This window comes from Lutjanus erythropterus, chromosome 13 (genome assembly GCF_056507025.1).
Source record: "Lutjanus erythropterus isolate fLutEry1 chromosome 13, fLutEry1.hap2, whole genome shotgun sequence".
NCBI classification, from domain to species: domain Eukaryota; kingdom Metazoa; phylum Chordata; class Actinopteri; order Lutjaniformes; family Lutjanidae; genus Lutjanus; species Lutjanus erythropterus.
In genome coordinates, this window is record NC_139329.1 from 20,541,085 (window position 1) to 20,556,080 (window position 14,996).

The window sequence follows — 14,996 nt, forward strand, 5'->3', positions numbered from 1 at the left end:
TTTAGGTCATTACTAAGTACAACTTACAGGTTGCCAGGTTTTGCAAAATCAGTTTGGATTTTTTCATACTCTCTTTGCTTATAACAGTTATAATTGTTGGAAATATATGAAAATTTATTTTGCCCTGAGTAGTTGGTACACATTTCGTTTGTTTCTTTTCTTTTCTTTTCTTTTCTTTTTTTTTTTTACTAACAACCACAACTGTTGCAGTCTCTCAGCAACATTAGTTTGACATTATCACATCCAACCTTTTGTCAAAATTGTGACCAAATGAAAATTTAAGGCAACAATATTTACTCTCTTGCCCAATTATTAGAGATATAATTTTGATTGTTGATTGATTGTTGATTTGTGTGTTGAAGAATTTAGTTTTTCTGAGACCTCTTAAGCAAGCTATCCAGCTGTCCGAGGTACATATGACATTTAAAGTAAGGCATAATGTAAAGTGAGCGGGTCATTTAGGACCTGCATTTCACAACAATGACTCACTCTATTTATGTTTATCCCACTTATTGTGTGGTGACTAACTAAGGAACTCAGTGGTTTCATAGAAAATATTGATTTATTGATTTAAAATATTTTATTGATTTCAGAATTTCTTCTACTAAAAATAATAGGTGCCTGTAGCCATTTTAAGATCAGCCAACTTGTAAGGTATAATGTAGAGTGAGTGGGTTATTATTGTGAAATAAACAGTAGGACCCCAAAATGAATGAAGCCCCTATCGCACATATAATGACCCACTCACTGTACATCATGCCACTTGTGACATAGGTAAGCATGGAGTTGTTTTAAAGCACTTTGGATGGTTAGTAGACTAGAAAAGGGCTACATAAAATGCAGTCCATTCACCATAAAGACATGGAACCTTCAGGTTGTTCTATAACTAATCTAAGCATCAGTAAATATTAATTGAACATTAATAAAGCCAATACTTAAGACTTAAACTAATTATAAAGGGTGCAATAATAGAAAGTAGGTTTGCCTGAGAATTTTTCATCTTGAGATTTGGACTCGTGGTTACACTGCCCTGCTATATCTGAGTCTATGTGAGGTATCGTTATAGCTTTTCTTAGGAAATCTGCATCTTTCCAATCAGTTTGACCGTTTTGATTTTAAATTGTCAGCATTTTGCCTCTTAACTCTTCAGGACACTAGCTGGGACATTTGTGGTTGTTATTCTTCTCCTTTATGTACACAGAAAATAAGAACACTGACATGTGTTAAGACTCTTATTGTTTTCATTCAACTTAGTTTTGTTTGTGAGCTCTGCTTTAAAATAGAATTAAAGGCTCATGTACGCTCTCACTTTCTTCTTGACAGGTGTGTAAGAGAAAAATCATGGGCAAGACGAGATAACTTCCACGCACTGTCAGTTGTTTTTAATAGATTTAATGTACAGGAACGTTTCGATTCTTATCAGGTAGAAACTGTTTTGACATGACTGATTCTGCTGGTTTTGATGCACCAAATGTCACATCTGTTCTGGAACCATACTAGGCAAATAAAAATATGTCTTTCCTTTAATGGTTGTGGAACTGAACACAGATCAAAATAACCAAATCGAAACCTGTTTCAGATAAGGCTGCTGTAGACTCAGAGAAGGCAACATCAGCAGTTTGAGACATTAGCATTAACATTTGAGCAACATCTGAAAACAGTTCTACAGTGTGAGACATTTGTTTGTTCGGGATATGAAGAACCTCCAGGATTCAAATTTAAGGAAAAAGAAAGATTATCATTTGGGTATATTGTGGTTGCGTGGCAGAACAGGATCTGAGGCAGTTTAAGTTTATGATTAGATTATCAGAAACATGTAAATGTGTCTGCCAGAGCAGAGACAGAACAGGTTGTTAAACAGCTGATTCTGTCCCAGTGCCAGGGGTGTTCTCGGGCTGCAGGATGGTGCTGGATGACCTTTCTCACCTTCAGATAGTGACGACTGCTCTTTTAAAACAACCAGTAGCTCAGAGTGGCACAAACTCACCTTTGAGGGCATGACAGTGAGTCCACACAGAATGATAAAAGCCCAGACTGGTTTCATTATGAGAAACACAGTAAGAACTAATACAACTAATTTGCACACAGTAGAAGGCATGTGATTTATTATCAGGTGCATATTCACCGACACACAGGATATGATGTAATTATCACAAGTGTCATGGTTAGCTCAGTGGACACAAGCCTGAAAGGAATCCTGAGGCCTTTTCCAAAGTACGTCTAGTTTGTGTACCAGTTCTGTGTGATATTTGTGGAATATTGGTACTGTCTCACAAACACACCAGACCAGCCAACGCACAAATTTTTATCGTTTTCACATTTATAGGTACAATAACATTATTGACGTAAAAATACAGTGCTGCCGGCTCCTGACTTTTCCTTAAAGTGTCTGTATTTTCATTTAAAATGTTTTTTTTTAATAAAAATTTAACAAAGCAAACAAAATGTGGTCATTTTTACCTATTTTGTTCACAGGGGGTCATACTGACCACAAGGAAACTGCTGCTGTTATTTTGTTACTTTTTGCACAGTTGGAGATGCATTGTGGTTGCTTAGCAACTATCATTGTCTCTGTCAATAAAACTGAACAAGTGGTCTCGCTTTCTCATTTTCCTGACATTAAGATACAAATGATAAATTAATTACACTCAATTAAAATATTAAAAATAAAGTAAGGGAGACTAAGGCCAGTTGTAAAACTTTTTGTCTCAGAAATGATAACTCACTGAATTTTTGTCTTAAAGCTCTTAAATTTTGAAACAAAGTACCCTTATTTATTATAAATACCAATGTTTTTTTAGGAGGGTGATTTTTTGTGCTTGTTTTCAGTCTTTTCTTATAGAAGTGCTGCATACTCAGAGAGGTAGAGTCTGATCTTTCTGATGTTGTACAGGGAAAAACAGCCTTTGAAGGTTAGTAGTCATATTAGTTGTAGACAAAGAGTTGTCGCTTTAGTTAGAACAGTAGTACATTGTATTGCTTATTATGTAGAAGGTCTGTTTGCTTTCCAGTTTAGAGAAAGGCTGGAGGTCAAAGGAGAGGGTGAGCTGCTCAACACTGTAGGGACCATTGTTCCTTGAGTCGAGTGCCTCATGGTGGTACTCTCAACATTAGAAGGGCCAGTACATCTATCATCAATACGAGGTTGTCTTTATTGTCCCCTCGGAGAAGTTTGCTGTGGAGCAAGGGTTCACATAATGACGCAATACAAAAGGACAACATCAACAACAACAATAAAGAAATCACATAACAAGTGGAAGGAAATGGTAGTTCATATCGAGAACAAACATGCAAAAATGCCAAAGCGCAAGTATGCAAATATGTTTTAGTCCTTTTGGACAGACCAGTCAGACCGTGGTTTAAAACAGATTCAAGAGAGTCATCATCTCCGTAGAAATGTTACAAGGGTTAATTTTTCTCAGGCAAAAAAGTCTTTGCTGAACCTTTTTGATGAAGCATAGATATGGGATTTGAAACATAGTTCGTGATCAAGAAAAACCGAATACTGTATTTGTACTGGGACTCAGCAAGGTTAGTATCAACACCCTTTACAACAGTTGGCTTAGTGGTGACTCTCTGATGCGTCTGCTCTTGTGGTTGCTGCAACACTCAATAGTATACATTATCTGAAGAAGGAGTACTACTTGTAATGTAGTATTATTATGTATTATGTATAGTAATAGTTGTAGTTACTTGTTTAATTTAGTACATTGCCATTATAGCAACTACTACTACTCTCACATTCTCTGGCCGAAGGTAAGATGTCAGGGTTCCCTTGAAGATGCTTTACCGTACAGGCAAACATTTGTGGCAGATGCATCTTCATTGACTTGTATTGAAAAAAAAAAAAAAAAAAACTCACACGACTTTGAGGATGGGCTGCAATTGGCTTGTTGTATCGCTGTTAATTCGTTGTAGAAGCAATGCAGTACAAAACAGCTGAGCTTCACAGAGCAAAGCACTGGTGGTTTTGAAATGTGTGGGGGAATTTTGCCCTCAGCTGACCCTCCCGGGCAGCACGTCATCCTAGCTTGAGTACTGTTCATAGCTGCAGATGATTAAAACTAAGATGAGAACTCTGGTTGGGTACGTTCATTTTAAAAAGACAAAGAAGAAGAAAAAGAATATATGCCTGAGGTGCTGAAGTCAGAGACCAAAATGAAGATAGCTGCCATTTAGCTCTAAAAGACAAAGCAGCAAAGTAATAGTAGTAATTAAAATAGTAATCAAAACAACACTGTTTACACATGGAGTACAGAGCATCGCAAACTTAAAGCAAGCTGTTGAATGAATATTCTGTGTAGGTAACAGGTAGAAATGCTGTGCAGGCCTGCAGGTCTAACAGCGTGGCCTCAGGTCATGTTCCATCGACCCACAGCTCATCTTTGTATAGGAAAGTGTCTTGTGCAATGTCAGCAAAGTGATTTACGAGACCTTTCTGGCACTCAGCTGCATATCCCAGCCACACTTATCTCCTGTGACAGAAGAAAAAACCGCACACAGAAAAAATACCTAGAGGAAAAAAATGTCTTTATTTTTGTCACGAAGGACAAGTCTGGCTTATAAAGCGAATGTTCCAAAATGAGTAGTAACAGGAATGATTGAGAAAATGAAGTGTAAACAAATTAAAGTAGTATTTTTACTGACAGATGCATATCACATTATGATTTATTTGTGTATAATATGAAGATTAGCTGAGCTGAGCTGAGGTTGATTAGTGCTGCATGGTTTTGCTGAGGAGTGAAAAAGCTTGAGCCACACACCTGTGTGTTCCACTATTGCACAACCCTACCGTGAATTTCCTCTGAGAGTTAAAAAACTAAACACAAGCACATTTGCTGGCAGCTTGTCATCGGTTTAATTTCGGCTACATAATTAAACAAAGCTCTGACAGAAGTGCTGGCCTTCAGTTGTTAGCTGGAAATAAAATGTTACATCATGCAGCGTCTTTGTTTGACGACAGGTCCGTCTGATTCTCTGGTTCAGAAGTTCAGCAGGTTAGCCTGCTAGCTTGCAGTGCAATCTTGAGTAATAAGTTGGAATGATGTGCTCCTTTTTTTTTCTTGGATGGCCATACAAACTTTATACTCTATTCAACAGGCTTAGTTCCTGTTTACACGTTCCAAGATTCCCTTAAAAAAAATCGCTAAATTGTCTACGTTGCTGAGTTCAAATAAAAAACTACTGTTGCTCTGTGTCTGCTCTGTGGATAAAGACATCTGTTTGCTAACACGGCGTCTGCAATCTCACCAGAATGCACAAATCAGTAAAAGTTTGTACCTGTCACTCTGCTTCAAGCAAGAACTGCAAGTGGGAACTGTGCAGGTTTGTACCGAAAACTCAACTTTATCAAATTCACTGCAAAAAGGCATCAATATTCCAAAATGCAGTACTGTAGCAAACAACAAGCGCCTCTAAATTAAATTTGCATGTATCAGAATTTCAGCTCAACCAGACAAAGCAGATAATCTGGTACTCTTATATCAGATGCTGCCAAATATCACTGTTTGCCAATTAAGAATTGGTTGTTGCATAAATAATAAATTAGAAAGCCACTCCTCCGATGATATCCAGTCTTACTTTTTGACATAGTTCGGTAACATGTATGTTAAAACAAATCTATTGCATATAGCTTGGGTTCATATAAAAGCAAATGCCCACTATCTTTGCCACTGCGTTGTGAAATCAACATGGCAGTTACATTAAAATAAGCCTGAAAATGTGCAACAAGCTGCATCTTAGCGTTTAATATTAATATGAAGTTCTACTCTGCGTCAGTTCATAACATTCAACTTCTAGCTGAGTTATTTGCAATATATACAATATATAAAAAAGCAGAAATATTACATCTCTCAGCAAGTCAACAGCATGTTTGCCTGAACAATAATATTACACTCCTCCTCAGCCACTAAGTGTAATGGAATGACAAGAATTTTTTTGGTCACAATCAGTAAAACAACTCCATTTTTGGTGGTGCACATGAGCTTTTCATAAAGTCCAAAACAGTGTCACAATCATTTACTTCCCTGTAGTGATGTGACTGATAAATCGTAAATGACTATGTGTAGTGATCTGTTGATTTGGAGGTTAAACATAACATGATATTTAGGAATTTAGGCTAAAACTGTGGTACATTTGGTTAATATTTGTTTTTTTTAGATTTGTCTTGATAATGTATAACTGTTGTTTACCTTTCCACCAAATATATCCTGGCTTTGAAAATGTCTTTTTCCCTACAAATAATCAAATGAGTAAGTCTTGCATGTACTGATAGGTTTAAGTGTTTTGTATTTGACTTTATAAAGAGCTCATGTATTCCACTACTAAGTCCTACGTTTCTTTGTCCACTGGGACAGAGAGGTGTCTGCATTAGTTCTCGGTGGTCTTCACTTGAATGGAGGACAGGCTCTTTCCCATACTGTAGAAGAGCGGCGTTACAAACATGTCTGTCAGACTCCTCCACACCACCTGAACAGGCGGTAAGAGCATCAAGAGGCACTGGATCACGGGCATCACCAGCCTGGAAGGAAAAAGGTCAAAAGGTCACTTTGGAATAGATGCTGAGAAAGTGCAATAAATACATCATCATACAAGTTGGGTAAGTTTAATTTCTTTGAACCTGACCTAATCCTGAAGAAGATAATACGTCAACATCAAGATTAACAATATGTCAAACCCCAGTCTCCTGGGTTGAAATCAGTCCTTGTTTCCACTGTTTCTGATGTGGACGTTGTCACTCTCGCTATAATGTAACATGACTTCCTAAAGCCTTTCTGCCATAAGGCCCTTTGGCGGACAGCTTTCTGGGCTTTCTGACATAAAGGTTTCTGACAGAAATATTTCTGGCAGTCCCGATGCCTAACTTCTCCTGTGTTGCTTGTTTTCAGCAAACAGGCCAGAAGTCTGCAACCTTTACATCAAAAGAGACATTTTTAGCAAAAAAAAAAGAAATAAAAATCTGTCTGGAGGAAAAACTCTTAAATTCTGTATTTTTCACAGAGACTTGAGTTTTTGGATTTGGCATCCATCTATAGTGAGCCTACAGGCACACAGGACCAGCCAATGGCAAAATTTAGAGGAAAAGGTGCTGAGCCCCTGATGTAGGATATGACTTATGTTTTAGTCGAGAAATTGTAAATTATTTGGTGCATAAGCTACACATTTGTACAATTGGAGAATACATTTTTTGTCAAAGTCGCAGGGAGCCACTGGAGAGGAGCTAAAGAGCCACAGGTAGCCGATCCCTGAAAGTGGCTGATGGAAGTGTCACTCAGTTTGAGCAATAACTCAGCTGTACAGAAGATTCCACACAAATCCTGGGAATTCAAACAACCTTTGCATGCAGAGTGTGTTTCTTGATCTCAAATCGCTGTGCCTGTGACTTATAAATACTCATTGATTCATATCCCAGGAAATGTTGCCTAGCAGGTTCAGTTTGTAGCTCATGGATGCTTCTGATAGACACAGTTAGATAGACTGTGATCTTTAAATCCACTGCTAGGCCAACCTTCTGTCCTTGGAATCATTCATTATCATTCTCAGGGCACATAATTAAATTCCTGTTTCATACATTTTCAGGGTGCTGTGGTTTCACAGCCTGTTAGACCTCTTCAGCATCTGTGTTGATGCTACCAGTGTTCCTGCAAAATGTTTTATAACACTTTGTCACGATAATTAAGATATGAAAAAAATTCCTGCTAAATAAAGACATTGCATATTTATGTTTAGGGTGCATTTATACTAATTTAAAAGATATGTTCCAGTCAGTTAGAGGGTTTCATATGATATTTGCCATCTTTATAGCCATGTTTTAAATTCATGTCTGATATTTGTGTTATCTTATCTGCTGCTGTTATTATCTGCTACCATAAGGTGGTTTGTCTCTCTGTTTTAAAAGGAGCTCAATAAAGAATCACATTGTTACAGTCCTGCAGCTTGTGACCTTCACTCCAACATATTACATAAAATACAAAGTGTTGTGAAAGCTGTGCTCTCCTTTGAAGCAGCACCCGTGTGTGAGCTCCCTTCCTGACATTCCACATGTATTGACCAGCTCAGCGTCACCACTCAGTCCTCTATTGATGAATACTTGTGGTGGCTTCCTGCAGCTGAAGGAAGCTTGTGACCTCACCTGGGTGAAAGGTCATGTGAAAGTTACTTTGCGGCTCTCTATCTGCATCTGAAGAATGTCACTCCGGTCTGCAAATAGGCTTGTGCTGCTGGCACGGGGCGTTTTTTTTCCACTACCAGTGGAACTCAACATTCCCCCCAACTTTCCATAGAGCGCTTACTTCACTTCATGGCATAAAATGTTGTTTCATCAAGTGTTAATAAATGGACTCTTTGGGCTGTGGTTGGGGTGTATGCATGTAATTCGCTCCAAAACCTGAAGCCACCTGGTTTAACTTGATGCAGGCACATATAGCTGACATAAGCATGACATAATTAACCAAATAAAGATATAAAAACAAAACACTGACAACACGCTTCAGTGTTAAACTACATGTGACGCTAACTTTAAAAATAACTTGTGTCAATGTTTGTTTAAAGAGCCAGAACAAGCATGCTGGCATGAGGCCCCTCAGGAAAAGTCCCATAATGTTCCTGTAATGTTCCCACAGTAATTAAATTGTTTTTGGTATAAAACCAGCGTTTATGTGATATTATTATACTTTAAAGGGAAAGTTTTCCTCCGGCCTTTCAGGATACTTATCCACCCAGATAGTTCTGTCATGAGTTGCAGAGTTTTGGAGATATCGGGCATAGAGATGTCTGCCTTCTCTCGAAGGTAATGGGACTCTCAGCTTGGTGCTCAAAGCGCCAGAAAGATATAGTTGACAAATACAACATCAGTGTATTGTTCTAGAAATCATTGCTGCTGAGTTTTTAAATATATTATTTGGTGTATCACAAACTGAGCACCATCAAGTTTCATTATATTCAAGAGAGGACAGATGTCTCTAAAGCTGATATCTCCAAAACTCTGCACCTCACACCAAAAACTATCTAGATGGACAAATAGCACTGCAGGTCAGGTGGGGAACATGTATTTTGATTTTGTGTGAACTGTCCCTTTAATAGTATTTTCAGATTTTTCTATATCTCATAGGTATTGTAACTTGAAGTTACAATGTGTTTGCAGCATTCAGCAGATGTTTTATGATGAGATTTTGATATTTTTTCAGCACTTTACATCTTTTGTGTCAGTACAATATAATTGAATTCTGTAACTCTTTGAACTACTGATAAGTTTATTGTTTAGCTTTTCCAAATTATAAATAGTTTCGGATCTGATGGCATCGCTCTAATATGTTGTTTCTGTTATTTTCTGAAAAAAAACAAAAAACAAAACATCATTATTTCTTGTATGAGAAGCATTTGGCACTGTGGAGCTTCTTTTTTGAGCCTGGCTTAGCTGGCAAACAATGAGCTGCAGGTTGAGTGGAACCTCTGCCTACCAGATGTGGATGCAGCTGAGCACCCCGAACACCACTCCGAGGATGAACGCCATCGGCACGGCCAGAAGCGTGGTCAGCAGGCGGTAAAAGATGAATTTGACCAGCTCGAAAGCGGCGTGGCTTCCTATCCACACTCTGTCGAAGCTGTGCGTGGAGATGGGCTCCGCGATGACATCTTCAAACCCGACCTGTCAGGTCACACAAGTCACGATTATACAATGAGCTCTGAAAATAATCAGCGGTGCTGGCAGGAAGGTGTTTGGAGATGATGGATTGACGCACAGGCAGCGACTTCCAGGAATTCACGCTGCTGATTACGAACCTCACAGTTTCTTACAAGTAACAATCAGCTTACACCACTTAGTGTCGGTAGATAATTCAACTTTACGACCGGTACCGTGTGTAGTTTCACTTTCAAAGAGCAATTAAGCACCATGTTCAGACTTTACCTTCAAGTGCGCGTTGATGTCATTTGGATCTCGGTCCGGCGCCGCCGCTGTGTACACCTTCCCCTTCTTCGACAGAATAGGTTCTATAGATCTGTTGAACTCATCTTCATCCATAATTATGCTGGTGTCCGATTTCTCCTTTTCCAGACCCATGTTGTACAGTCAGACGGTGCAGGGAGAGCAGCTGGTGACGGTGCGCTCTGCGCTGTGCGCCGGACTGAGCGCCACCCCGCCCCGTATGGAAAGCAGCAGCGCAGCGTGGGGCCGAGGAGACACAACAAGCTCAAAGTCACTTCCCCAGATCCTTTCACAAGCACAGTGATGACTGATACTACTGTTCAGCATACCGGCCTCTGGTCATGAGCCATGGAGAACCAGCAGTCCTCAGGGCTTAATGATGCTGAATACACCAACCCTCTTCAGCCATGTGATTATAAGCATGATTAGTACAACAGTGCCTTTTTCGTTTTACAACTGAGGGACATTTTTTTTTTTTGTGCCTTCAAAGGGTGAAGAAAACGTGAAAAAGTCCATCCTAGGGTGCCTCTTTTTTAATAGTTCGTGTGCCAGTTTTAATTAACTAACAACTTTAACATTTTGCATCCTGATTTGAAAAAAGTGGCACAAATGAACGATAGTTACTCATATATTTATTATATATTTGAACAAACAACAAGCGATTTACAATATCTAAACAAAACATCTTGTTCCTGTTTTTATAATTCCACCTTCCATGTGGTGCCTGTAGCACTGTGGAAACTGTTGTCAGGATTTCCCTGAAAACATGTTTACACGGGTGAATTAATTAATGCACATTTAAGAATAAAATAAAAAGTGATTAATATTTCACACCTCCATATTATTGATTATCTGAATATACTGTAGGTCTCAAAACAAGAGTATATCTGTGAATGATTATCTCTGATTCATGCTCCTATCTGGACATTGTATCCTCCAGGATACAGACGTTCACTGCCAGGTTATTAAAATTGTGAAAATGTAATTCATTATTATCCTTCATTGTTTTTCATGATATAAAGTTTACCCACTTAATTCCCCTCACATGACAGCCTGTCAAATGACTGTATCACCCAAGATATGGATGCATTTCTTTTTCTAACATAAACAGTGATGCTTTGGAAAATGTAACCACCTGTACTTTGGAATTATTGTGCAGAAAACATAATTTAACAATGTCCGCCTCAGGCCTTGTTTTGGAAAGAAACACCCACATGTTTACCCATACACACTTTGTAACTATAAAAACCTGGATATTATGTTGTTGCTGTGGTTCTGAACGCACTGTACTGTTCTACCTGTTGAGATGATTTACCACAAATATTCCTCCTGGTCTGTGTGGATTTATTTATTGCTCTCTGGCTGTTTCATGCTCCGAACACACCAGCCAACATTGTTAGAATAACTGCAGGCCTTCAGATGTCTAAACATGAACCACAACAGGAAGATTTTTTCCTCAAGCAGTTGCTGGTTCACATGGAATTTTCTTTGTACATTATCTTATATTAGAAAAGAAAAAAACTAAAGCAAAGAAACAACAAAAGAACTCATAAGTGCACATGTCAGATAAATGTTCAAGGGCAGATGTGCAACATTTCTTCCTGACAGGTGTTGAATTATTCATTCCAAAATAAAAATATCCAAGTACCAGGCTAAGAATTGCATTTGCAAGAAGTGTTTGAGCAACAGAGAGTTCTCTATTGAATATAATTAAATGACTTTACAAGGCATTGTGGGATGATGAGAGTGGGACGCATTATCAACAAGTCCTGCAAGAAGGAAGGGAAGGGTGGGAAACATAATCCTTTTTACTTTACGCAACAAGGACAACATTCACCCCTGCCTCCAAGATTAGATATACAAACACTGTGAGATGCTTTCAGAGTACAGGTTTGCAAACTGACAAGTTGCAAAGACAAAATATCAAAAATTAAAATATACTTCAAGTAAAAACATGACTCGAAATGACATTGCAAACAAAAGTTTGGCTTCAGATGTGCTATTAAGCTAAGCTAGCTTGCTAGACTACATTTTTAAAGAACTGTTAAAAATTTGAAAACTGCATTACAGTATATCATCTTCCTCCTCTTTTACTCACTAGTCTTAACTCTAATATTACATAACCACATATATAGAGAAAATCAGCACTTTTTAAGTTTAAAGGGATAGTTGATATTATTTTAAGTGGGGTTGTATGAGGTACTTATCCATAGTCAGTGTGTTTGGAGAAGCAGCAGGAGGGTCAGCAGCAAAACATGTTTTAGTTACCTAAAAAACCAACATCAGTTTAAGTGTACGGCTTAACCTTCCCACCAAACAGCTTAAACTATTGTTATATAAGCCAAATATTGCTCTCTCCAAAGCCACCTCCTGAAAGTCTTTTGGCAAAATCAGTTATTTCACCTTGCAGAATGTGGGAGCTGCGTGTTTATCACTGTCTCAATCTATTAATTTGTTTGTGTTGTTGTGCGACTTTGGAATTTTGGAAGGTTAGTATGCATTTGCTGAGAGCACCTGACATCTACTGTAGGTAACAGAGCATGTAAGCAGAGTGGAGCGGTGAGAGTTTCCGCTCCTCGCTCATGGAGCTGCTTCACCCCCCGCTCAAAGCCGCACCAGGCCACTCATCACCACTCCACACTCAACTCAGATTTCATCACGCTTTGCTCAAATCACTCAATCCAAAAAAGAAAAATCTGCATTGTAACTCAGCTGTAGTTTAAACTGTAGCCTGTTGGCCAAAATGTACTAAAAGCTTCAATATATGTGCATCAATCGAAGCTTCTGTGCACTGCAGGCTTCAGATTTACAATTCCAACACCACAGAACCAGCAGTTGCTATTCATATGCATCTATTTCTTCACTATTATTATAGTTCATGATAATTTATTTCTTTAATGACATATTGTCCACTGAGGAGATGAAGAGGGAGAGAGAGTGTCTGGACTCTTCATCATGATTTACATTAATACAGCGCAGCGACAGACGTTTCATCGAGGAGACGAGCATTTGTCTGACAGATACACAGATATTTTAGTCTGCTGTGTATAAAGCACAGAGCTGTGCAGTAACATCAGGATTTATCATCAAAAAACCTTTATATCATTTGGCACTTCGAACACGCCGTCTCCTCCCTCCATCCTCTCTGCTGCCTCCTTCTCCTCCTTGGTAGATACGATTAATTTTAATTTCTAAAAGTACTAAAGTTGGACTTGGAGTAAAAATCACTCACCTCAGAACTGCACAGTAAGATTATTCATGATCACAAATTATTTTAATCAAGTTGACAGCTCTATCCATATTCACACACTCTCTTCAAATTTCAAATGAATTTTTATTGACTCTAGATTCTTTTTCTTGTATCACATTATTGTCATCTGTTAATTTTACAGGGGCAGAACACATGTATGACTTCTCTGTTACTTTTGTAAAGTCCTTCATGAATGCCATCATTAAGTTTGCAACAGCCCAGTAATGACTGAAAATAGCATGGTTGTCTGTGCAGTGGCCACTTGGGCATGCGTCAGGCTCATGGTATTAACGGTACCTGAGCAAAACTGGAGGGAGCGGAGCGGGAGTTAAGGCGATCCTGCTTCCTTTTTAAAAAGTTGTTCTGCGTTTCATCCAGCCCTCCCCAGCTCGTGCTCCCTGCTTGCTCCTGCTCTGCTCCTGCACATGCACTCACTATGTTTAAGTGCCTCATGCAACCCCTATTCCAAAAAAATTAAACTATCACTTTAACTCAACCAGTAAAACTTTTTTTTCCTTCAGAGCAGTTGTCTCTATGCAAAATGTTTGTCCTACTAAGAGGCCAGGCTGCCTGCAGTCCTCTGCACTTTGCATCTCATTTGTTGATGCGGCAGCTCCAGCGTCCTGCCTATTGACAGGCCACCTGTAAACAGCAGCTTCTTTTGTTTAGACACCAGGGCCTAGATGTAACACACAGACACAAAAAAAAGTAGGCCAGGAAAGTGAGTGACAGCAAAGCAGAAACACAGCAGGCAGAACAGAGGGATGCTCGGCATTCAGAGCGATCAGGGCGATCCCTGGCTCCGAGCACCGCGACAATACAACACCACAATGCTCCTGGATTAACACACAGAAAACGATTCTGACAGACAAGCATTCAGCAAGAGGAGACCTGGCCGGCTGGCCTGAGGGTGAGGCGGGGACAGAGGATGGTGTTGACATGAGAGTATGTGGAGGAGAGAGCAGCTGAGGAAGTTATTGCCTTTGGTTTGTGTTACAGTTTGGATACCAATGTTGTGAGGAGTTATTCTCCAGCCTAATAAGGATGCAGATGTTGGCTGGTCTGTCCAAGAGTTTGGGCCAGGACAAGATATTTAAACAATACCGCCAGACTAACATGAAATATGGAAAGGATTTGTCCCCTGTTCATTCTAGCAGCCTCCTTACAGTCAGAATTTCCTCTTGACCAACACTTAGGTCCTCAGAGGATATTTTCTAAAGTTTTGGTGGGCTGCTGATCTTCTGCATCGTCATTATAACACTGAGCACGTCTGTGCTCCCCAGAGCCCTGGTGGATTCAGAGGTGGGGGCCCATGTTTGAAAAAACACAGCAAAAGTGTCTTCTTGGTTCTCCCTAAGGTAGATAAAGTGCCCTCTAGAGTGACTCTCCTATTGACAAATGTGATTAAGGGCATCATGACTTTTGGTGTCCTGGTGTACCAACGCATGCAGCCGATGCCCTTATTGTTTTTTTGCTCATGACCCTCAGACAGCCTGTGAGTCCTCCAGTGCCCCCGAGCATAAACTCTTTCCACTTTTGGCAACTCAAGCAACTTTCCTCTGACACCCGTTTCACACTTAAAGGTCAATTTTGCAACATTCATTATAATTGCAGTGGGACATTGAACTTTGCAGAGCATGTTTTTCTTGGAACAACTGGCTTAATAAAGAGTATCGTCTAGACCTGCTCTATTTGAAAAGTGCCTTGAGATAACTTTGCTATGATTTGGCACTATACAAATATAACACAGCCTTTATGCCCTGAAGACAATGAACAATTTGAATTAATAACCTTAAGTATTTTCCTATTGTCTTCATGTCT

General features: G+C 39.2%; 1 protein-coding gene across 1 annotated transcript; it reads right to left on the minus strand.

Annotated features, from left to right (window-relative positions):
• Nucleotides 1-4,515: 4,515 nt before the first annotated feature.
• On the minus strand, nt 4,516-10,263 carry cav2 (caveolin 2). Its single transcript, XM_084734932.1, has 3 exons — nt 9,908-10,263; nt 9,459-9,646; nt 4,516-6,520 (listed from the first exon to the last, which is right to left on the minus strand). The coding sequence occupies exons 1-3, from the start codon at nt 10,058-10,060 to the stop codon at nt 6,370-6,372; spliced, it is 492 nt and encodes a 163-aa protein (XP_084591058.1). The 5' UTR covers nt 10,061-10,263; the 3' UTR covers nt 4,516-6,369.
• Between the last annotated feature and the right edge of the window lie 4,733 nt (nt 10,264-14,996).